This window comes from Chrysemys picta, chromosome 4 (genome assembly GCF_011386835.1).
Source record: "Chrysemys picta bellii isolate R12L10 chromosome 4, ASM1138683v2, whole genome shotgun sequence".
NCBI lineage: Eukaryota > Metazoa > Chordata > Testudines > Emydidae > Chrysemys > Chrysemys picta.
This window is the reverse complement of record NC_088794.1, coordinates 1,210,238-1,233,692: the sequence shown is the minus strand read 5'-3', so window position 1 is coordinate 1,233,692 and position 23,455 is coordinate 1,210,238. Positions and strand designations below refer to the sequence as shown.

Sequence of the window (23,455 nt, the reverse complement as noted above, 5' to 3'; positions counted from 1 at the left end):
CCTTCTCCCCTCAGCTCCCCCTCCCCTCGCTCCCCCACCCCTAGGGGTTCCCCTTCTCCCCTCAGCTCCCCCTCCTCCACCTCCCCCACCCCTAGGGGTTCCCCCTCCCTCCTTGGCTCCTCCTCGCCCTTCTCTTCCTCTGCCCAGATGCTTCCCCTGTCCACACACTCCCCCTGATCCCCCAGCCAGACACGGCCCCCCTGGGGGTCCCCCTCTCGACCCCCCTCCCCACTCTCTGACTGGGGGCTGCCCCTGCTGGGCCCCACAGCCCTGTCCCCCTCCTCGCACTCCCCAATGGGGGCCCCCAACTCCTGGCTGCCCCCCCTGAGGTCCCCCTCCTCTGCCTGGCCCCCCAGACTGGACTCCCCCTCTTCCCCCTTCTCCCTGGGTCCCCAGCTGGGGGCTGCTCCTCCCTGGCCCCCTCTCCTGGCCCCTCTCCTCCCCCAGCCAGAGGCTGCCGGCCCCGGGGCCCCCTTGGGTGTCACTCCCCCCAATTCCTCCCTCCTCCATGGGGCTGGCCCCCCCCGGTGCCCCCCTCCTTCTCAGCCCTTAGGCAGGGGCTCCCCCTGGGCTCCCCCTGCTCCTCCAGCCAGATGCGGCCGGTCCCATGGGCCCCTCCCTGGGCACGGTCCCCCAGGAACCCCCCCTCCTCGGGCCCCTCCTCCTCCTTCGGGGCCCCCTGCCAGCTGCTGCGCCCCCCTCCCCACCCCTCCTCGCTGGCCGGGGGCAGAGCTGGGGGGCCGGGCTCCCGGCTGAGGGAGGGGCTGGGGGGTGGTGCCCGTCCCCCTGGGGCTGTCAGCTCCCCAGATCTAGGCTCCAGGCTCACAGCCCCCGGCCCTGTGGGGAGAGAAGAGGGGTGAATGGGTCAGACACGCCTGCCCTGCCCCACAGCTCCCCCTGATCCCCTTCACCCCCTTCATTGCTGCCCCCCCAGAACCTTCCAGCCCCCAACATTCTGGCCCTGCCCCCCCCCGAACATTCAGCCCCCAACGTTCCGTCCCCGCCCCCAACATTCTGCCCCCATGGCACCCGCCAGCCCCCACTCACGTGACCAGAGGGGGTTGGGGGTGTCCTGGTCTGACACAGACCCCATGTTGGCTCCGGACCCCGTCAGCACTGGGTGGCCCCCCTGGGGGGCGGGGTCTTGGGTATCTGGGGGCACCTGTGGGGGCAGAGAGCGGTAAGGGGGGGCAAACCTCAGTGGGGAAGTGCCCAGGCACCTGCCCCCAACGTACCTGCGGGGTCGGGCGTCCTGCATCCTTGTGCTGCCCCCCCGGCGCCTCCTCCCTGCGGGGGAGAAAGAGAGGTGAGGCCTGCCCCCCACGCCGGGCCAAGGGTCCCCATGTGCCCAGCTGCCCCACTACAGAGGAGCCGCCTGCCCCCCGCGCCGGGCCAGGGGTCCCTGTGTGCCCAGCTGCCCCACTACAGAGGGGCCCGCCTGCCCCCCGCACCAGGCCAGGGGTCCCCATGTGCCCAGCCCCTCCCCAGAGGGGCCATGTCCCAGCACCCGGCGAGGGGTCCCTATATAACTAGCCCCCCACCCCCGCCCTGCCCCAGAGGGGCCACATGTGACGAAGTGGGAAGCTTCTTATTTTCTCTGAATACTGTGTGTGCCTCAGTTTCCCCTGTGTGTCACTCAAGTGTCTGGTGGGGGGAGAGGGTGTGACTGTGTCAGCGCCCCCTGGAGGGCAGGTGTGACTGCGACTGGCTGCCTGGGACAGAGAACGGCCTGGCCGGGCCCGTCCCCTGCAAGGTGGTCGGCTGGGAGTCCCGGCTGGCTGCTGAGTGGGGGGCAGGGCCCCTCCGGCTGCCCAAGGGGCCTGTCCAGGGGGACTTGCGGCAGGGAGCTCACGGGCCAGACCCAGGAAGCACCATAGTGGAGGCGGCTCCTTGCCCCGGACAACGAGCCCTGCGGGGTGTCGTGCCGGCTTCACACAGAGCAGTTCCACAGACCGGCCCTGGGACTCCATCACAACTGGTGGCAGTGGTGGGATGTGCTCCCTGTGGCCGGCTGTCAGGGAGCGTTGGGGAGTCCCGGCCCTGCACTCACTGCCTGCGATTCCCCGGGACTCTCAGCCGGCCAGTGACACAGGGTTATTAGCCGACAGGAAAACGGCCCAAGCCAGGGTTTGCCAGAACTGGGCCACTGACCAGAGCCTCCTTCAGCGCCCGGAGAGCCTCCTGGCACTCCTCGGTCCAGACCACTTTGTCTGGCTTCCCCTTCTTGCACAGCTCAGTGATGGGGGCGGCTATGGCACTAAAGTGGGGCACGAACCTCCGATAGTACCCTGCCATCCCAATAAAGGCTTGGACCTGCTTTTTGGTTTGAGGAGCGGGCCAGTCTCTGATCACCTCCACTTTGGCTGGTTCCGGCTTTAGGCAGCCGCTTCCCACCGGTGGCCTAGGTAGGATACCTCAGCCATCCCCACCTTGCACTTCTCCGGTTTTACGGTCAGCCCAGCCTTCTGGAGTCGGTCCAGCACTTGTCTAACCTGGGATATGTGGTCCTCCCAGGTCTGGCTAAAGACACAGATGTCATCGATATACGCCACGGCAAAACTCTCCATCCCCCTCAGTAGCTGATCCACCAGGCGCTGGAAGGTGGCCGGCGCTCCCTTGAGGCCGAAGGGCAGGGTCAGGAACTCATAGAGCCCCAGAGGGGTGACAAAGGCCGATTTCAGCCTGGCATCTGCATCCAGCGGCACTTGCCAATAGCCCTTTATAAGATCCATGGTGGTAAGGTACCGAGCACCTCCCAGCTTGTCTAGGAGCTCGTCCGGCCTGGGCATGGGGTAGGCATCGGCTACAGTGATGGCGTTGAGCTTCCGATAGTCCACACAGAACCGGATCGACCCGTCCTTTTTGGGGACCAGCACCACCGGCGAGGCCCAAGGGCTGGAAGACGGCTGGATCACCCCCAAAGCCAGCATGTCATTGACCTCTCTTTCCAGGTCCTGAGCAGTTTTTCCCTGTGGCTCGGAAGGGGGAGCATTTTATAGGCGGGTGCGATCCTGTCTGCACCCGGTGGACAGTCAGATTAGTGCGTCCAGGCTGGTTGGAAAACAGCTGTCGGTACAGATGCAGCACCCCTCCGATCTCAGCTCGCTGGGCAGGGGTTAGCCGATCAGAGAGGGGAATTGCTTCCAGGGGGGGGCCAGCTGCTGTTTAGGGTGACCAGATGTCCTGATTTTATAGGGACAGTTCCGATTTTGGGGTCTTTTTCTTATATAGACTCCTATTACCCCCCACCCCCTGTCCTAATTTTTCACATTTGCTGTCTGGTTACCCTGCTCCTGTCCCCAGGGAATAGATCTACTAAAGGGTCATCTCCCTGCTCCTCCCAATGTCTACACACGGCCAGCACCACATTCCTCAGGAGGGATAGCTCAGTGGTTTGAGCATTGGCCTGCTAAACCCAGGGTTGTGAGTTCAATCTTTAAGGGGGCCATTTAGGGAGCTGTGGCAAAAATCTGTCTGGGGATTGGTCCTGATCTGAGCAGGGGGTTGGACTAGATACCTCCTGAGGTCCCTTCCAACCCTGAGATTCTATAATATGGCTTCATCATATTCACATGGTACACCAGTTAGTCAGCTCCACCACATAGTTTACTTCATTTAGTTGCCTGACAACTTTGAAGGGACCTTCCCAGGCGGCCTGGACTTTGTTTTTCCAGGGATGAGGACCATGTGACGAAATGGGACTGTTCTTAATGTTTCCTCTGAATACTGTGTGGGTGCCTCAGTTTCCCCTATGCATTTCTTAAGTCTCTAGGTGGAGGGATAAAGGCCAGTGTGCATAAATCACTGACACTCTGTCTCCCTGGCAACAAATGGCCAGGGCCCCTTCCCCCCTGCAAGGAAATAGCTAAAGGTGAACAAAGGGATCAGGTGACCTCCTGGCCCAGGAAAGGAACAAAGCCGAGAGAAGGAGGGGCTGGAGGGGGTTTCAGTTTGGAGCTGGCTGGGGACGAGGAGTGAGGGCAGACGTGGGTGTCTGGTTCACTGGGCCCCAGAATGGACCCAGCTGAGGGGTCCGGTTCTCTGGACCTACAAACTCTGTTTTAGACCGTGTTCCTGTCGTCTAATAAACCTCTGTTTTACTGGCTGGCTGAGAGTCACGACTGACTGCGAAGTGGGGGTGCAGGACTCTCTGGCTTCCCCAGGACCCCGCCAGGGCGGACTCGCTGTGGGAAGCGCACGGAGGGGCATATGCTGAATGCTCCCAGGAGAGACCCAGGAGGTGAAGCCGTGTGAGCTTCTTGCCCTGAAGATGGTCTGCTCCGAGGGAGAGGAGGCTCCCCAGAGTCCTGACTGGCTTTGTGGGGAGCAGTTCCAGCGCATCGCCCAGGGACTCTGGGACAGACCATCACCTGATCCCCGGTGGTGAAGGTGCAGGCCTGTGCCGTGCGGTCATACCAGACCTTCTGCTTCCTCTGGGCTCTGGCCAGATTCTCCCTGGCCAGGCCCATGAGCTCGGCAAGTCGTTCCCGGAAGGTCAGGACATACTCCACCACCGACTCTCCATCGGGAGTGGCCTTCCCCTCCCATTCGTCTCTCATCAGGTCCAGGGGCCCCCTTACCCGCCTTCCATATAACAGTTCGAAAGGCGAAAACCCGGTAGACTCCTGGGGTACCTCCCTGTACGCGAACAGCAGGTGAGGTAAGTACTTGTCCCAGTCCTGCGGGTGCTGATTCATAAATGTTTTCAGCATCATCTTTAGCGTCCCGTTGAACCTCTCCACCAGCCCGTTGGATTGGGGGTGATATGCTGAGGCCCAGTGGTGCCGGACCCCACATTTCTCCCACAAGCACCGGAGTAGGGCCGACATGAAGTTATACCCTTGGTCTGTCAAGACTTCCTTGGGGAACCCCACTCGGCTGGAAAAGGGCAGCAAGACAAGGTGGTCTGGACCGAGGAGTGCCAGGAGGCTCTCCGGGCGCTGAAGGAGGCTCTGGTCAGTGGCCCAGTTCTGGTTACCCCAGACTTTGACAAGCCCTTTATGGTGTTCACCGACGCCTCAGACACAGGACTGGGGGCGGTGTTAATGCAGGAGGATGAAAAGGGGGAGAGACACCCCAGCGTGTACCTGAGCAAGAAGTTGTTACCTCGGGAGCAGAACTAAGATGGACCTGGCGGAGGGGTCCTGGTTGTAGCTACAAGCCCTGCTTGGGACTGCGTTCCTGTTGACTAATAAACCTCTGTGTCACTGGCTGGCTGAGAGTCACGGGGAATCGCAGGAAGTGGGGGGTGACGAGCTCGGACTCCCCCACACTCCATGACAACTTGAAGTTTCACCTCCCTTAAAAACCACTTGCTTACAAAATCGGACATAAAAATACAAAAGTGTCACCTCACACTAGTGCAGACAAATGTCTGACTTCCTCCTTTTAACCATGGCATTATAAAAGAAATCGGTTGGGATATAAACATTGTCCTTACATTTCAGCGTCTAGTACACGTCCATGTCTGTGGGAAATCTGAGTTTGTTCTGACATCGCCAGTGCTTGTTCTGTGGCCTGTTGTAAAACCAGGCAAATCTCGAGCTGCGTTGCTGTACCCCCTGGAAGACACCGGCATATCCCCACAGGTACACGGACCCTGGCTGAGAACCACTGGCCTAGAACCAGCCCCTTGAGAAGGACGTTGTGGAGCTGTGCAGGGAGAGGGCCGCGCATTGGAAAGCTCACAGCTCACTGCTCGATTGGAAGGGGAGCATCGCTCTAAGGAGCTGGTTCCTGACCCAGCTGGGGCTGCGAGAGAGGCTGGGAGCAGCCGGGCGTCCAGGAGACCCGTGTCCCCAACCAGCCGGGGGTCTCCGCCGGGTTCCCGGTCGGTGGATCTGAGACAGAGGGGATTGGAGCTGAGATCGAAGGAGTTGGAGGCCCATGAGAGACAGAGGCAGCACGAAGCAGAACCACAGGAGAGACAGCGGCAGCAGGAACTGGTGATGGCGGAGCTGAGAGGCAGAGGGACCTGTCCAGGGGTGAGTGGGGATGGACCTGGGGTACCAATTCCGCAGGGAACCTCAACCCTAAATTGCTGCCCCGGGTTCAGGAGGGGGAGATATAGATGCCCGTCTCGTGGCCTTTGGGAGGCTGGCAATTGGAACCAGGTTGGGCCTGCAGAAAAGCCCTGGTATCTAGCCCCCTTGCTGGGTCCCAAGGCCATAGACGCTGTCAGCCAGATGGGCGGGGTGACAGACTGGCTCCCACTCCTGGCCCCGGCCTATATGTCTGCGTGAAGTCTCCTGGGCTCAGGCCCCTCGGACCCCCAGTGGGAGCGGTTCAATGGGACCCTGAAGATGATGCTGAAAACATTTATGAATCAGCACCCGCAGGACTGGGACAAGTACTTACCTCACCTGCTGTTCGCGTACAGGGAAGTGCCCCAGGAACCCACGGGGTTCTCCCCTTTGCAGCTGCTGTATGGGAGGGGAGTGAGGGGACCCCTGGCTTGGGGAGGGGAAGGCTCCCCCGAGGGAGAACCAGTGCTGGAGCATGGACTGACTTTCTGGGAAAGGCTCGCTGAGCTCATGGGTCCGGCCAGGGAGAACCCAGCCAGGGCCCCAGGGAGGCAGAAGCTCTGGGACGACCGCTCAGCCTATGGCACCGGGGACCAGGTGAGGGGGTCTCGTCCCGGTGAGGAAGAACAAGCCACAAGCTGCCTGGGACGGGCCCTTCGAGGTCATCCAGCAGCCGAGTGAGGAGAACGATGTGGTGGAACTGCCCAGCCGGGCTCACAGCCACCGAGGGGACCAGGTCAACCTGATGGAGCCGAACTGGGACAGGGAGAGGCTGGTCCTGGCCGTGTGTGGCCAATGGGAGAAGGGGGAAGATCCCCTGGTGGGTCTCTTCCCTGAGCCAGGAGCCGGCCCCTTGCTGGAATCAGCTCCCCTCTCAGACCAGTTAACCCCGGCCCAGCAGGCAGAGATCAGAGCCGTTCTGCATTCATCCCGGCAGCTGTTCTCCAGCCGGCCGGGGCTCACTAACCCGGCTGTCCCCCGGGGGGGAGACGGGAACCAACCCTCCCATCAGGTGTCCCCATTCAGGGTCACTAGGAACACAGCCCAGGGCCTGGAGAGAGAGGTCAGGGACATGCTGACTTTGGGGGTGATCCAGCCGTCCTCCAGCCCCGAGGCCTCTCCCGTGGGCTGGTCCCCAGGAAAGACGGGTCGATCCGAGTCTGTGGGGACTATTGGAAATTCAGTGCCATCACCGTGTCCGATGCCTGCCCCATGCCTGGGCCTGACGAGACCCTAGACAAGCTGGGGGGACTCGGTACCCCACGACCAGGGATCTCACCAAAGGTGACTGGCAGGTGCCTCTGGATCCAGAGACCAGGTTGAAAGTTGCTGTCACCCTTTGGGGCTGTACAAGTCCCTGGTTCTGCCTTTCGGGCTCAGGGAGGCGCCGGTCACCTGCCAGCGCCAGGGGGATCAGCTACTGAGGGGATGGAGAATTGGACCCTAGCGGACATGGATAATATCTGTGTCGTTAGCCAGAGCTGGGAGGACCAGGTGTCCCAGGTGCAGAGGGGGATGGGTCACCTCCAGGATGCAGGGCTGGCTGTAAAAGCTGGGACGTGCAAGGTGGGGATGGCCGAGGTGTCGTACCTGGGCCACAAGGTGGGGAGTGGCTGCCTAAAGCCAGAGCCGGCCAAGGTGGGGGCGATCAGAGACTGGGCTACTCCCCAGACTGAGAACCAGGCCCAGGCCTTTATCGGGATGGGGGGCACTGCCAGAGGTTTGGGCCCCACTTTATCTCCCTGGCAGCTCCCAGCACTGAGCTGTGCGAGAAGGGGAAGCCAGACAAGCTGGTCTGGACTGGGCAGTGCCAGGGACTCTCCGGGCGCTGAAGGAGGCTCTGGTCAGGGGCCCAGTGCTGGGAAACCCAGACTCTGACAAGCCCTTTATGGCATTCACTGATGCCCCAGACGCAGAGCTGGGCACGGTGCTGAAGCTAAGTGGGAGAGACCCCCCATCGGGTACCGGAGCAGGACACTGCTGCCCCGGGAGCAGGGCTATGGGGCCACAGAGCAATGCCTGGCCCTGGGCTGGGCTCCTAAAACGCTGCAGCCGGATCTATTTGGGCGGCGCTTTGCAGTGTACCCGGACCACTCGCCCGCCACGGCTGCACCAGACGAGAGGGGCCAACGCCAAGCTCCTGAGGGGGAGCCTGATCCTGCAGGATTATGACATGGACGTGGTCCATGTGAAGGGACGTGACAACCTGATAGCGGACGCGTTGTCCCGGAGAGGGGGCCCTGAACTTCCCCAGGTCACTGGGCAGAGTGACCCCGCTCAGTTCAGTCTTGAAGGGGGGAGAGATGTGACGAACTGGGAATGTTCTTAATGTTCTGCGTGAAGACTGTGTGTGCCTCAGTTTCCCCTCTGTTACACTCAAGGATCTCGGGGGTGGGGCAAGGGTGTTGGTGGGCAGGGACCCAGGCAGGTGTGACTGGGGCAGGCTGCCCGATGCCGACACACACTCTAGCCTGGCAGGGAAGGTGCGGGTGAGGCCAGGTGACCCATTGGCCCAGGAGATAGACAAAGGAGGGGGGTCGGCAGGGCAGAGGGGTCAGTGTCGCAGGCTGGGCTGGGGGGAGTCCAGGGCACCCGGCTCCGGGTCCCCCCAAGTTGGGCTTGGCTGGAAGTCCCGGATGTCTGTGCTAACGAGCCCTGTCCTACGCTAGCTAATGACCCGGCTGGGTCACACGCCGGCTGGGAGCCCCGGCTGGCTGCGGAGTGGGGGGCCCCAGGGGTCCGGCCAGGGGACTCGCTGCGGGGGGCTCACAGGGTGAACGGGGACTGGACGCTCCGAGGTCGGACCCAGGAGACCCCTTGCCCTGGACAGCGAGTCCTGCGGGGAGTCGCGCTGCCCCCGAGTCCTGGCTGGCTTTGTACAGACCAGTCCCAGAGTGCTGGGACCCCCCCGTTCCCACCCCAGCGCCGGGCCCGGGACGCCCCACTCCCCCCTGGCGCCGGGGCTGGGACTCCGGGACAGTGGGGTCCCGGTGCCGGGTGAGGGGTCCCCATGTGCCCTGCCCCCCCACCCCATCCCTCTGCCTTCTCGTTACCCATAATGCTGTGGGTCTCCTTCCCCATAGGTGCCTGTTGGCACCCCCTTGGGGTGCTCGGGGGAGTCCGTCTCCCCGCTTCTCCCATGATCCTCTGCGCCCGGGTGCGCCTGGTCCCCGAAGAGGTAGGTGGAGAAGGTGGAGACGTAATCCTGGGGGGAGGCACGAGGCTGAGTGGGGCAGAATGGTCCCCGGACAGAGCCCCCAGCCCCTGCCATGCCTGTGACCCCCACCTCCCGCCTGCCCCCCATCCACCCCAGCCCTGTCCCTCCATCTGTCCCCCCCCTTCCTCTGGTCCCCAGCACCCTGCTTGCCCCCCGCTCGCCCCCACCTCCCTCCTGCCCCCATCCGCCCCAGCCCTGTCCCTCCATCTTTCCCCCCCTTTCCTCTGGTCCCCAGCACCCTGCTCGCCCCCTGCTCACCCCCACCTCCCTCCTGCCCCCATCCGCCCCAGGCCTGTCCCTCCATCTGTCCCCCCCTTCCTCTGGTCCCCAGCACCCCACTTGGCCCCACCTCCCTCCTGCCCCCATCCGCCCCAGCCCTGTCCCTCCATCTGTCCCCCCCTTCCTCTGGTCCCCAGCACCCCGCTCGCCCCCACCTCCCTCCTGCCCCCATCCGCCCCAGCCCTGTCCCTCTGTCTGTCCCCCCCTTCCTCTGGTCCCCACTACCCCGCCTGCCCCCTGCAGCCTCCACCACCAGGCCTGCCACCCACAGCCTTGGAAGGGCCCCCCACCTGTGCCCTGTCCCCCGGGGCTGGCTGGGTGGGGGACTCACCAGTGCCCCCCGCAGGACGCGGTGCAGCCCGGGCAGGTGTCGCTGGAGCAGCTCCATGGGGCCCGGAGCTCAGCAGGCGCGGGGAGCTGGGGGGTGGCTGCCGCTTCCCCTGCGTCCGGGGAGGGAAGTGATGTGCTAGGGACTGGGAACCGCAGCCACTGCCCTGCACACCCCGCCCCCCTACGCCCCCGCCCCCTGCACCCCCCATCTCCCCTGCCTCCCTGCCCCCCCATCTCCCTGCCCCCCCCGGCTCCCTGCACCCCCCATCTCCCTGCCCCCCCAACCTCCCCCAGTTCCCCAGACACCTGGCCCTCCTATGCCCCCGCCCCACTGATCTCCCCTGCTCCCCCCCCGGCTCCCTGCACCCCCCCCCACCTCCCCGGCCCCCTGCACCCCCACCTGCCCCCCCAGCTCCCTGCACACCCCGCCCCCCTGCAGCCCATCTTCCCTGCACCCAGCTCCCTGCACCCCCCCATCTCCCCCAGTTCCCTGCACTCCCTGCCTCCTGCATCCCCCTGGCTCCCTGCACCCCCCACCCCCCCAGTTCCACGCACACCCCGCCTCCCCCGGCCCCCTGCGTCCCTGGTCTCCCGGCTCTCTGTGCACCCCAAATCCCTTGTGCACCCCACACTACCGGCTCCCTGCACCCCCCGAACCTCCCGGATCTCTGCACGACCCTGGGCTACCTGCACCCCCCGGCACCCTGCCCCCCTGCAGTGACTCAGGCCCTGTTGCAAGAGCTGGGGGCAGGACACAGCTAGAGGAAACTGTGGGTTTGTGGCCAGGACAAGGGACAAGATGAAAAACAAGAGCCCCCCTCCCCCTCCAACCCGGCGTCCCCTCCCCCCCAGGCTCCCAAACCCAGCGTCTCCCCCCCAGTTCCCCCAACCCTGTGTTCCCTCCCCCCAATCCCGCGTCCCCTCCCCCCCCCAGTTCCCCCAACCCAGCGTCTCCCCCCCAGTCTCCCCAACCCTGCGTTCCCTCCCGCCAGTACCCCAACCCAGCGTCTCCCCCCCCCGAGTCCCCACAACCCTGCATCCCCTCCCCCCAGTCCCCCCAACCCAGCGTCTCCCCCCCAGTCTCCCCAACCCTGCGTTCCCTCCCCCCAGTACCCCCAACCCAGTGTCTCCCCCCCCGAGTCCCCACAACCCTGCGTCCCCTCCCCCCAGTCCCCCCAACCCAGCATCTCCCCCCCAGTCTCCCCAACCCTGCGTTCCCTCCCCCCAGTACCCCCAACCCAGTGTCTCCCCCCCCGAGTCCCCACAACCCTGCGTCCCCTCCCCCCAGTCCCCCCAACCCAGCGTCTCCCCCCCCCGAGTCCCCACAACCCAGCATCCCCTCCCCCCAGTCCCCCCAACCCAGCGTCCCCTCCCCTTAGCCCAACACTGCAGCTCAGGGCCTCCCCCCCAGGCTCTGCCCCGGCTGGGCCCTGTGGGGCCAGGTCGGCGCTTGCTGGGCCCCTGGGGCAGCGGAGCTACTGGGCTTGGCTGGGCCCGACTGGTTTATACTGGTTCCAACTGGGCCGGGCTGCTTTGTACTGGGCACCCTGGGGCCCTGTTGCTGTGACGGGTCCCTCTAGGGCTGCCTGGTCCGTACTGGGCTGTACAGCCTGCCCCCGTCCCCCCACTACTGGGCTGTACGGTAGTCATGGCAACTGCAAGCATTGTGGGGGGGGGGGGAGAGGAGTCACTGCTGTTACTGGTAAAGGCCGTTCACATGCAGGGGGGTGACGCTGGCGGCCGCCATGATGGGTCCTGGCAATCCCGGCCGTTCACATGCAGGGGGTGACGCTGGCGGCCGCCATGATGGGTCCTGGCAATCCCGGCCGTTCACATGCAGGGGGTGACGCTGGCGGCCGCCATGATGGGTCCTGGCAATCCCGGCCGTTCACATGCAGGGGGGGTGACGCTAGCGGCCGCCATGATGGGTCCTGGCAATCCCGGCCGTTCACATGCAGGGGGGTGACGCTAGCGGCCGCCATGATGGGTCCTGGCAATCCCGGCCGTTCACATGCAGGGGGGTGACGCTGGCGGCCGCCATGATGGGTCCTGGCAATCTCAGCCGTTCAGGTCTGGGCGAAGTCACACGGCGGCCATCTTGACTCCTGGCAAACCCCAGCTTCCCCCCGCCCCTCCCGCAGGCTCGGGGCTCCCCCACCCCTTGGAGCCGGGGCGAGGGGAGGGGGCGGGTTGGAGTGTGACACCGGGGAAACGGGAAGTGCGGTCACATGACTGCCCTGGGGTCACGTGACCCGGCTCCAGGCGGCGCAGCTGGTCGGTTCTGGCTGCGGGTCCCGGGTCCTCGGACGGGGGCGGGGCGGACTTGGGGGGAAGGAGTCGCCCCCCGGCTCACCCCACATCCCTGGTGTTCAGGCAAGTCCCCCCCACCGCAGGACGGGCCCCCCATGTCCGAGCCGTGACCCCCCCGCCGCCGCCATGGAGCCGCAGGGTTGGCAGCGCCTGTCTGACTCGGAGGGTGAGTGTCCCCCCCGCGAGCCCCCCCCCGAACCCCGGGTCTGCCCCCCCGCGAGCCCCCCAAACACCGGGTCTGCCCCCCCCGCGAGCCCCCCCCGCCCCCCGAACCCCGGGTCTGCCCCCCCCCGCGAGTCCCCCCGAACCCCGGGTCTGCCCCCCCCCGCGAGCCCCCCCCGAACCCCGGGTCTGCCCCCCCCCCGCGAGCCCCCCCCGAACCCCGGGTCTGCCCCCCCCCGCGAGCCCCCCCCGAACCCCGGGTCTGCCCCCCCCGCGAGCCCCCCCCGAACCCCGGGTCTGCCCCCCCGAACCCCCCCGAACCCCGGGTCTGCTCCCCTGTTCCCTTTCAAACCCTGGGTCTGCTCCCTCCTGGGAGCCCGGGCCTGGCACTCTGGGACTGGTCTGTACAAAGCCAGCCAGGACTCGGGGGCAGCGCGACTCCCCGCAGGACTCGCTGTCCAGGGCAAGGGGTCTCCTGGGTCCGACCTCGGAGCGTCCAGCCCCCGTTCACCCTGTGAGCCCCCCGCAGCGAGTCCCCTGGCCGGACCCCTGGGGCCCCCCACTCCGCAGCCAGCCGGGGCTCCCAGCCGGCGTGTGACCCAGCCGGGTCATTAGCTAGCGTAGGACAGGGCTCGTTAGCACAGACATCCGGGACTTCCAGCCAAGCCCATCTTGAGGGGGACCCGGAGCCGGGTGCCCTGGACTCCCCCCAGCCCAGCCTGCGACACTGACTCCTCTGCCCTGCCGACCCCCCTCCTTTGTCTGTGTCCTGGGCCAATGGGTCACCTGGCCTCACCCGCACCTTCCCTGCCAGGCTAGAGTGTGTGTCGGCATCGGGCAGCCTGCCCCAGTCACACCTGCCTGGGTCCCTGCCCACCAACACCCTTGCCCCACCCCCGAGATCCTTGAGTGTAACAGAGGGGAAACTGAGGCACACACAGTCTTCACGCAGAACATTAAGGCTCACTTACAACAAAACAAGGGGAAAACTGCACTTCGTCACCTCCCCGAGCCCCGGGTCTGCCCCCTTGACGCTCGCCCTCTCCCCCTGCAGATGAGGAGCCACCAGCACCACCTCCCGCCCGCGCCACCTGCTGGAGGAACTTAGCCGGTTTCTGGTGAGTGGCTTTGCACGGGGACCCTCGCACGCACATTCCTGGGGCCTTTCCCCACCGCCCTGCCTCTCACGCCGGATGCCCATGGCCGCGCTTGCTCCAGTGGCCGTCGATCCCCGCCGCCGTGTGTTGCACACTCGCTGCGAGGTGCACTCGCCCCCCCCCAGGACACGCTCGCACACTCGCCGCCTGGGCATGAGCACACTCCGCATCTCACGCCCTCTCCACACCACCGCCCCCTGGCCCGCCCGGGTCTCCCTCATCCCCTCCACGCTACCCGGGGGCCAGGCAGATGGGGGGGCCTCTGGCCTGTTTCTAACCCCCCCCCCCCCCCCGTCCCTGCAGGGTGCTCGGCCTCTGCAATAACTTTGCCTACGTGGTGATGCTGAGCGCGGCCCATGACATCCTGAGCCAGCAGGGGGGCGCTGGACACCAACGGGACCACCCAGGTGGGTCCACGCTGGCGGCGGGGCGGGGGGGTGCGCGGGGGGGGGTAGTTAGCACAGAGACACCCCCTGGCCCAGCACCGTCCCTGGGGGGCAGGGCACCAGGGCCGCCCGCAAGGCTCCTACGAGCGCTGGTGAGCGGATCCGTGAGCCCAGCAGTGGGGACAGCCTGGGGGGCTGCAGGGGGGCTGGGTGGGGGTTGAGGAGAGTCTGTCACGGACCCGCTTTGGAACAGTCCCTTGGAGGAACCCGTCTGTGGGGCCGACCCCTGGGGATCTCCCTCCTCCCCCAGGGTGGGGGAGTCCGCGTGCGCCGGGGGGAGGGATCTGCAGCGTCTGCCCCAGTAACGGTGTCTCCTGCCCCCAGACTCCCCCGGTGACACGCCCCGGCGGGAACGCGTCCAACACCTCCCGCTACGACTGCAACCCCCATCTCCACCGGGGTAAGTGCTGCGGGGTGGGGCCTGGGGAGGGGGGTGGGGCTGGCCTTGTTTTCTAACCCCCCCGCTTAATTGTGTCCCCCCCACAGGCTGTGCTCTTGGCTGACATCCTGCCCACCCTGCTCATCAAATTCAGTGCCCCCTTCTACATCCACCGCGTGCCCTATGGGTGAGTGGGGGGCGGGGCGGGGGGGCTGGTTCGTCACATGGACCCTCCTGTCGCCCCCCCAGTCCGTGGGGGGGCTGTGGGGGACCCGTGCTGACCCTGTCTCTCCCCGCGGGTGGCTGTGGGGGGCCATGGGGGCCGGGCGGTCTGTGGGGGAGCCATGCTGACCCCATCTCTCTCCCTCCAGCCCATGGGTAGCTGGGGGGGGCTGTGGGTGACCATGCTGACTCCGTCTCTCCCCTGGGTCGGGGTGGCCATAGGGGGCTGTGGGAGACCGTGGTGGGTTGGGATGGCCATAGGGGGCTGGGTGGGGGCTGTGGTGGACCCGTGCTGACCTCATCTCTCCCCCGGGCCGGGGGTGGCCGTAGGGGGCTGTGGGAGACCGTGGGGGGGTTGGGGTGGCCGTAGGGGGCCAGGGGTGGCCGTGGGGGACTGTGGGGGACCCGTGCTGACCCCGTCTCTTCTCCCAGGCTGGGGGTGGCCGCCGTAGGGGGCTGTGGGAGACCGTGGGGGGTTGGGGTGGCCATGAGGGGCTGTGGGGAACCCGTGCTGACCCCGTCTCTCCCCCAGCCCGCGGGTGGCACTCTGCATCCTTTGTGCCTGGGGCAGTTTCCTGATGGTCGCCTTCTCCACCACCGTGGCCATGAGCATCGGGGGTAAGCGCCGTGCGGGGGGGGAGGACAGGTGCATTGTGGGTAAGCGCCGTGCCGGGGGGGGGAGGACAGGTGCATTGTGGGTAAGTGCCGTGCGGGGGGGGGAAGGACAGGTGCATTGTGGGTAAGCGCCGTGCGGGGGGGGGGGGAGGACAGGTGCATTGTGGGTAAGCGCTGTGTGGGGGGGGAGGACAGGTGCATTGTGGGTAAGCGCTGTGTGGGGGGGAGGACAGGTGCATTGTGGGTGAGCGCTGCGTGTGGGGGGAAGGACAGGTGCATTGTGGGTAAGCGCTGTGTGGGGGGGGAGGACAGGTGCATTGTGGGTAAGCGCTGCGTGTGGGGGGAAGGACAGGTGCATTGTGGGTAAGCGCTGTGTGGGGGGGGAAGGACAGGTGCATTGTGGGTACGAGCTGGGGGGGGGACAGGTGCATTGTTGGTAAGCGCTGTGTGGGGGTACAGACAGGTAAGTGCTGTGCGGGGGGGGACAGGTGCATTGTGGGTAAGTGCCGTGCCGGCGGGGGGAGGACAGGTGCATTGTGGGTAAGTGCTGTGTGTCCCCCCAGGGGTGGTCCTGGCCAGCGTCTCGTCGGGGCTGGGGGAGATCAGCTTCCTGGCGCTCACGGCTTTCTACCCCAGGTACTGGGCGCGGGGAGCCGGGGGGGGGGGGCGGCGCTGGGTGTGGGGGGAGGGGCTGGGGGGGCGGCAAGGGGGTGGGATCTCACCCCGCGTTTCTCCCCCAGCGAGGTGGTGTCATGCTGGTCGTCGGGCACGGGGGCGCCGGCCTGCTGGGGGCGCTGTCGTACCTGGGGCTGACGCAGGCCGGCCTCAGCCCCGTCACACCCTGCTGGCCATGCTCAGCCTGCCCCTGGCCATGCTGCTCAGGTGAGGGGGCCGTGGGAGGCCGGGGAGGGGCCGTGGGGGGGGCAGCGAGAGGGGGAGGGGGGGGCCGTGGGAGGCCGGGGGGGGCAGCGAGGGGGGAGGGGCCGTGGGAGGCCGGGGGGAGGGGGCTGTGGGGGGGGGGCAGCGAGGGGGGAGGGGCCGTGGGAGGCCAGGGAGGGGCTGTGGGGGGACCAGCGAGGGGGGGTGTGGGGGGAGGGGCTGTGGGAGGCCTTTTGGGAGACACCCCCCCCCCGGTTTCTTACCCCCCTTTGTTTGCCCCCAGCTATTATTTCCTGCTGGTGCCCCCCCCTGCGGTGCCGCAGTGGCGCTGGAGTGACTCCGCTGTCCTGCACGACCCCCTGCCCACCGCCCGCCAGCCCCTCATGGGGGGGCCCCCGGCAAAGCAGGGTAAGGGGGACAGGGATCAGTGTGTGGGTGGGGGCTGGGAGGGAGGAGGATGGGGAGCTGAGGGGGATTGTGTTGGGGGGCACAGGGGGCTGGGGGGGGTTGAACTGTGTGGGGAGCAGTGGGGGGGGCTGGCTTTGTGGAGCGTCCCCCCTGGGTGGGGGCTGGGGGGCTGGTGGCGGGGGCCATGGGGCCCAGCTGACATCTGTACCCCCCCAGGTGGTGGGGGCGCAGAGCTGACGCTGCAGGCCAAGGGGCGTATTGTGAAGGTAGGATGGGGGGGAGGGGCGCGGGGGCAGGGCCGGAACCCAGGCATCCTGGCTCTTGGTCTCTCTCCAGTAGCCCAGCGGAGGGGGGTGTGTGGAACTGGGAGAACCGAGACTGGGGCGGGGAATGGGACCCACCCAGGTGTCCGGGGAGGGGGATCCCTCTGCAGCTCTCCCAGAGACCGGGGTGGGGAGAGGGACCCAGGCGTGCGGGGGGGGCTCCCCGCAGCTCTCCCAGAGACTGGGGTGGGGAATGGGACCCAGGCGTCCAGGGAGGGCTCCCCACAGCTGTCCCAGAGACTGGAGCTGGGGAGAGAGACCCAGGCATGTGGGGGTGGGGGGCTCCCATTACAGCTCTGCCAGAGACCGGGGCGGGGAGAGGGACCCAGGCGTGTGGGGGGTGGGGGGCTCCCATTACAGCTCTGCCAGAGACCGGGGCGGGGAGAGGGACCCAGGCGTCCGGGGAGGGGGGGGGGGGGCTCCCCCTGCAGCGCGCCCGTCTGGCTGCTTGTGCACCTCTCCCCCCCTCTCCCCGCAGGGTCTCCTGAAATACCTGCTGCCCCTGGCGCTCGTCTACTTCGCCGAGTATTTCATCAACCAGGGCCTGGTGAGTGGGGGGGCCTGCGCCGCTCCCTGGCCCCCAAGCCGTGCGTCGCTACGGGCGGCCCCAGCACCCGGCGCTGGCTCCGGTCAGTCGCCCAGGTGGGCGTGTCCGTCCCCCCGACGCTCTGACCCGGTGCTGGAGGGGTCTCTGCCCTGGGGGGTCTGTGGCCGCTGTTCTCTGAGGTTCTGTACCGGACCCTGGGGGGACCCCTCAGTGTCCACCCCTCGCTGGGGTAACCCCTGGGCTTTCCCTGCACCTTGGAGCCTTCAGCACCACTGCCTCCTGCAGCGAGTCCCCTCGGCTCCAACGCCGGCGGGAGACGTGTGCCCCCCCCGACCTCTGGAGAGTGCCGTGCCTCTCAGCCGGGGGGGAACTGCAGGGGGGTGCCTGGACGAACGGACAGGTCACATCAAAGCCCGTCTGAGTGCCACCTGCAGAGCCCCCCCCCTTCTCCCCAGTCCAGATGCGTCTCTCCAGCAGCCCCCGCCCCCAGGCCCGCCTCAGTCTGGTCTCCTCCACACTCTCTGTGTTCTCCAGCTGCTCAAACTAGCTGGCTTCCCGCAAATCGCCTGCCCATTGTCTGGGCCCAGGCCCCACCTGGATCTCTGGATTCTTCTGCCAAAAAAACACCCTCCCGCCCCCTTAATAATGCAGCACATTGGGGGAAACTGAGGCACACAAAATACACTGAAAAATCCCATGTCATCCCAGCAGTGATGGACTTTTAACACCTAGTTATTGTGCCAGTGCACCTTTGTCTGGGGGCATTACTGAAATACGCTGTAGTTCTGGGTAACAATCCTAAAGCAAGATCTCAGCACCACATACAATGTTGGTATGCACATTTCAGCTGGACAATGATGTTCAGCAGATTATGAGTTTCCAAAATATACCTTACAAGGCATCCTTTGTACAAAATATATCATAACCATATAAAAGTGGTGACCATGGGGTACAGGGTGTCACACGGGGTTGCTTTGGGGGGTGCTGGACAGGACACTGGGGGGCTGTGGAACAAGGGGAGCTGGCAGTGGGGGGCTGTGGGGAGTTGTGTGTTGGCATGGGGGGCTTGGGGTGCAGAGCGAGGTGCCTGGGCGGGTGAGGGGTACTGGGGGGGAGGGGCCAGGGCAGAGGGGAGTGTTGCTGGTGTGTGTTGAGGGGGTCATATCTGTATCACTAACCCCCCACCCCCCCCCGTTTCCCCCCAGTTTGAGCTGCTGTACTTCCGGGACTCGGCTCTGACACACGCTCAGCAATATCGCTGGTGAGACCCCCCCCAGGGACCCTCCCGTCCTGCCGCAAGTTCCCAGGGCCTGGACACCCCTGCCCACGGAGCAGGGTTCCTGGGGGCTGGGGTTGAGTCCCATGGGGTGGGGAGGATTGGGGTCACCAAGATCCCTGGGAGAGACTCGTGGGCCCCCCAATACTGACCCCCCGCACTCCCTGGTGCAGGTACCAGATGCTCTACCAGGCCGGAGTGTTTGTATCCCGGTCCTCCCTGCACTGCGTCCGGATCCGCCACATCTGGGTCCTCGCCCTGCTGCAGGTTTGGCTGCCCTGCCCCCCAACCCCTCTCTGCCCTCCCCCGGCCGCCTTCCCCCAGCCCCTCTCTGCCCGCCTCCAGCCCCCCTCTGCCCTGCCCCCCAACCCCCCTTTGCCCTCCCCCGGCCACCCTCTGCCTTCCCCCAGCCACCTCTGCCCACCTCCAGCCCCCCTCTGTTATCCCCCAATGCGACAGCAAGTGGCGCCACGTGCCCAACTGAGTGCTTCACCTAAGCCACTCCTGGACAAGGGGCTGATTTCCCGGCTCCCCAGCCCTGCCCCCCACCCCCAGACTAGCCCGTCCTGCACCGCATGGGGTCTGTACCATTAATGGATTCGCTTCCCCCTCGATGGGGGAAAGAGACGCAAAGATTTGTCCAGACCTGTCACTCAAACCACGCTGGGAAAGAGAAACATTAAACAAGTTTATTAACTACAAAAGACGATTGTAAGTGATGCTAAGTGGTAGCAAACCGATCAAAGCAGATTACCCGGCCAATAAACAAAACACAAACTAAGCGAGGTGTCTAGTCCAGTCCCCTCACTCGTGGCAGGACTAAGTATTATCTGGCCCATCCCTGACGGGGGTTTGTCCAACCTGCTCTTAAACATCCCCAATGATGGAGATTCCACCACCTCCCTGGGCAATTTATTCCAGTGCTTAACCACCCTGACAGGAAGTTTTTCCTAATGTCCAACCTAGACCTCCCTTGCTGCAATTTAAGCCCCTCGCTTCTTGTCCTGTCCTCAGAGGTTAACAAGAACAATTGTTCTCCCTCCTCCTTGTAACAACCTTTTACATGCTTGAAAACTGTTCTCATGTCCCCTCTCAGTCTTCTCTTCTCCAGACTAAACACACCCAGTGTTTTCAATCTTCCCTCATAGCTCATGTTTTTAGACCTTTAAGCATTTTTGTTGCTCTTCTCTGGACTCTCTCCAATTTGTCCACATCCTTCCTGAAATGCAGCGCCCAGAACTGGACACAATACTCCAGTTGAGGCCTAGTCAGCGCGGAGCAGAGCGGAAGAATTACTCCCGTGTCTTGCTTACAACACTCCTGCTAATACCTCCCAGAATGATGTTCGCTTTTGTTGCAACAGTGTTACACTCTTGACTCATATTTAGCTTGTGATCCATTATGACCCCCAGATCCCTTTCCACAGGACTCCTTCCTCGGCAGTCATTGCCCATTGTGTATGTGTGCAACTGATTGGTCCTGCCTAAGGGGAGCACTTTGCATTTGTCCTTATTGAATCTCATCCTATTAACTTCAGGCCATTTCTCCAGTTTGTCCAGATCATTTTGAATTTTAATCCTGTCCTCTAAGGACTCCCAGCCCCTCCCAGCTTGGCTGAGACGTTCCCAGGGAGGCCAAACTCTTCCCGGGTCCATTGTGTTTGTTGATGAGCCATCAGCATGGTCTGGCTTCACGGGTGTACCTGCAGGGCTGGCTGTGGGCGTCACCCAGAGTGAGCCCATGTGAGATACAGAGTCAACATTCATCACTTCAGATACACAAACGAGAGAATCCCAGCAAACCTGTTCCAGTGACACCTCCCATGATACGTCTTGTACAAGAGGCATTCTAACGATATCATAGTCCTATCATAATGATGAATAGGGGGTGTAGTGTCACACTTCCCTTCCGCTCCCTGCAACCTCCCACCCCTCCCCAGTCACTAGCTCCATCGCTGGGGTGCCCCCCTCCCTGCTGCTTCCCCCCCCCCCGCCCCTTCCCTGCAGTCTCCCACCCCGAGATCCCCCTCTGGGGTGCGGCGCCACCTGCTGTGCCCTAGGAGGGCAACCCCACTTCACTGGGCTTCAGAGTCCCCCCACCCCCTTCTGTGTGTACACTAATACCCTTCCCCTGACCAGACAGCAAGTGTAAAAAATCCTTCCCCTGACCAGACAGCAAGTGTAAAAAATCGGGACGGGGTGGGGGGTAATACCTTCCTATATAAGAAAAAGCCCCCAAAATCGGGACTGTCCCTATAAAATTGGGACATCCAGTTACCCTACCCAGCCCTTGGCCATGGGGCCGGGTGTGTCACGCTAATCACTTTCCCCCAGCCCTTTTCCATGGGGCCGGGTGTGTCACGCCAATCCCCTTCCCCTGGCCCTTTTGCATGGGGCCGGGTGTGTCACACTGATCACTAACCCCCTTCCCTGCCCCTTGCAGTGCCTGAACATGGTGTTCCTCCTGCCCGCCGTGTACTTTATGTTCCTGCCTAGCATCTATCTGGTCTTCGCCCTGATCCTGTACGAGGGGCTGCTGGGGGGAGCCGGCTACGTGAACACCTTCCACAACATCAGCCTGGAGGTGTGCCCGGGGGGACACCGGGGGGCTGGGGGGAAAGGGAAGTAATAGCACCCAGGGGGGACATTGGGGTGGAGGGAAGTGACAGAGCACCCAGGGGGGGACACTGGGGGGCTCGGGGGGGAAGGGAAGTAACAGAGCACGCGGGGGGAGAACACCGGGGGGGAAGGGAAGTAACAGAGCACCCGGGGGGGGGACGACACCAGTGCAGGAAGGTATTGGGGGGACACCAGAGGGCGGGGGGGACCAGGCTGGGAGGGCACTGGGGAGTGCCAGGACACAGGGCACCCCGGGGGCAGCAGTTTAATGGGGTGCCAGCTGAGAGCCCAATGGAAGACAGGATGGGGGTATTAACGTAACACGGGAGCTCCAAGACAAAGTGGTCTGGGGCGGGGGCTGGGTTCGTGGGGGGCAGGGGGGAAGGGTACTGCATAGCACCATGGGGGCAGGGCTGTGTGCCAGGGAAAGGAGGGTGTGGGGAGAGGGAAAAGGAGGGTATGGGATGGGGAGGCAGGCTGTGGGGAGAGGGAAAAGGAGGGTATGGGATGGGGAGGCAGGCTGTGGGGATGGGGGCAGGAGGGTGTAGGGGAGAGGGAGCAGGGTGTGTATGCGGGAAGGGGGCAGGGTGTGGGGAGGCAGGAAAAGGAGGGTATGGGGAGGGGGGTGTGGGGAGGGGGGAAAAGGAGGGTATACAGGAGAGGGAGCAGGAGGTGTCGGGGACGGGGAAGGGTAGAGGGGGCAAAGGAGGGTATGGGGAGGGGTGTGTGGGGAGGGGTGTGTACAGAAGAGGGAGCAGGGTGTGTGGGGGGGAAAGGGGGCAGGGCTGCGCTGCCATTAATCCTGCCCCCCCCCCCCCGCAGAGCCCGCTGGAGGAGCGGGAGTTCGCCATGGGCGTGGGCTGTGTGGCCGACACGCTGGGCATCTCGCTGGCTGGAGCCGCTGCGTTCCCGGTCCACGACTACTTCTGCCGCCTGCCCTGAGCCGGCCCCGCGCGTCCTGGGCACCGGGGGCCCCACCCCGCTGGGCTCCACGTGTGCCCCCAGCCGGCCCGGTGCTGTCTCTGCCTCGGGGGCTGGGAGGTGCCGAGGGTGCAGGGGCTGGTATGGAGCTGGACTTGGGGGCATTGGAGTCAGGGCGTAGGGGGTATATGGGGTATATGGGAGGGAGCACGATAGGAAGGGCTGAGTGGGGCTGGTGAATGGGGGGGCTGAGAGTGTGGGTATGTGGGGAGGTGGGGTATATGGGACTAGAGTGTGGGTATGTGGGGGATCTGTGGGGCTGGGGTGTGGGTATGTGGGGGGCTGGGAGTGTGGGGGGCTGGGATCTATGGGGTCCATTGGTGTATGTGGGGGGAGCTGCCCCCCATCAATAAAGGGCCCGTTCCCGTGGCGAGCGGGCTCCGGGCGTTACCACTGTGTCTGTGTCACTTTTTGCCTTCGGAGGAGTCCTCAGGTCCCCCAGCGAGGGGGTTGTGGGGCTGGGGGCAGAGTCATCCCACACTGGGGCCTCCCTGCCCCCTTGATGGCCTGCCTGTTGCTGCAGCCCCTGGTCACTGCCATCGCTGGGGTGGAGGGTGACCCCCAGGCCATATTTCCCATCATGCCCCAGGGGGCACGTGGAGGGGCTGGGCAGGGGCGGGAAGGGGGTTGGGACTGGGACCTCCGCAGGGGCCTGTCTACACCAGAGCTAACCCGGAGCAGGGCTGAGGGGTTCACGGGCAGGAGCTGCCCCGAGTCGCTCTGGGGGACAATGAGCCCTGAATGTGGGGGTCGGGGGGGTCTGTCCATGCATCTGTCCCTGCCTGCACCCCTGCCTGGCTCTCCCCCCCCGGGCCATGGGGGCGGGAGGGGAGTGTTGCTAGATATCGGCATTTGGGGGAGGGGATTAACACACACCCCCCGGGGGAAAAGCCACCGCCCAGCCCATCACTTCCCATCCTGCCCCCTCCCCCTCCCTTTCCAATCCACCCCCTCTCCCCACGGCCTTCCCATCCTGCCCTGCTCCCCGGGACTCCATTTCCCGTCATTCGGTAATAGGGTTATGAGGCCCATGTGTGCCTCAGTTTCCCCCAAGCTGTGCCTTGTGGCACAGCTCAGGCCCCCGGGGAAGGCTGCTGGGGTGTCGCCGGCTGCCCAGCGAAGGGGGCGAGACCCAAGGGGGGAGCAGCAGCGCTGGGGGGGCTCTGGCTGGGGGTGTCTGTCCCCGTGGGGGGGCTGCCTGCCAGGCGGAGCAGGAGGCTGGAGCCCAGGGCGTGGGGCCGGCCCTGGGGTAGAGCGAGAGCCCTGGGGGTCCGGCCCATGGA

The 23,455-nt window shown here is 65.1% G+C and overlaps 2 protein-coding genes across 3 annotated transcripts; one reads left to right on the top strand and one right to left on the bottom strand.

Moving 5' to 3' along the window:
* Positions 1-177: 177 nt before the first annotated feature.
* On the bottom strand, positions 178-10,530 carry LOC122173458 (collagen, type I, alpha 1b-like). 2 transcript variants are annotated; one of them, XM_065591045.1, is made up of 6 exons: positions 10,485-10,530; positions 9,851-9,959; positions 9,077-9,228; positions 1,236-1,287; positions 1,048-1,162; positions 178-837 (listed from the first exon to the last, which is right to left on the bottom strand). In XM_065591045.1, the coding sequence occupies exons 2-6, from the start codon at positions 9,905-9,907 to the stop codon at positions 482-484; spliced, it is 732 nt and encodes a 243-aa protein (XP_065447117.1). In that variant the 5' UTR covers positions 9,908-9,959; positions 10,485-10,530; the 3' UTR covers positions 178-481. The 2 variants fall into 2 exon arrangements, with proteins under 2 accessions (XP_065447117.1, XP_065447116.1); XM_065591044.1 differs by lacking the exon at positions 10,485-10,530 and having other exon boundaries at positions 180-837; positions 9,851-10,037.
* Positions 10,531-14,410: 3,880 nt separating this feature from the next.
* On the top strand, positions 14,411-22,562 carry CLN3 (CLN3 lysosomal/endosomal transmembrane protein, battenin). The gene is given in 13 exon segments (XM_065591043.1): positions 14,411-14,490; positions 15,058-15,143; positions 15,704-15,776; positions 15,881-15,906; positions 15,909-15,971; positions 15,974-16,022; positions 16,303-16,427; positions 16,644-16,693; positions 17,229-17,297; positions 18,503-18,558; positions 18,747-18,840; positions 21,016-21,156; positions 22,014-22,562. Coding segments are annotated over 12 exon segments (906 nt in total). The 5' UTR covers positions 14,411-14,490; positions 15,058-15,103; the 3' UTR covers positions 22,134-22,562.
* Positions 22,563-23,455: the final 893 nt, after the last annotated feature.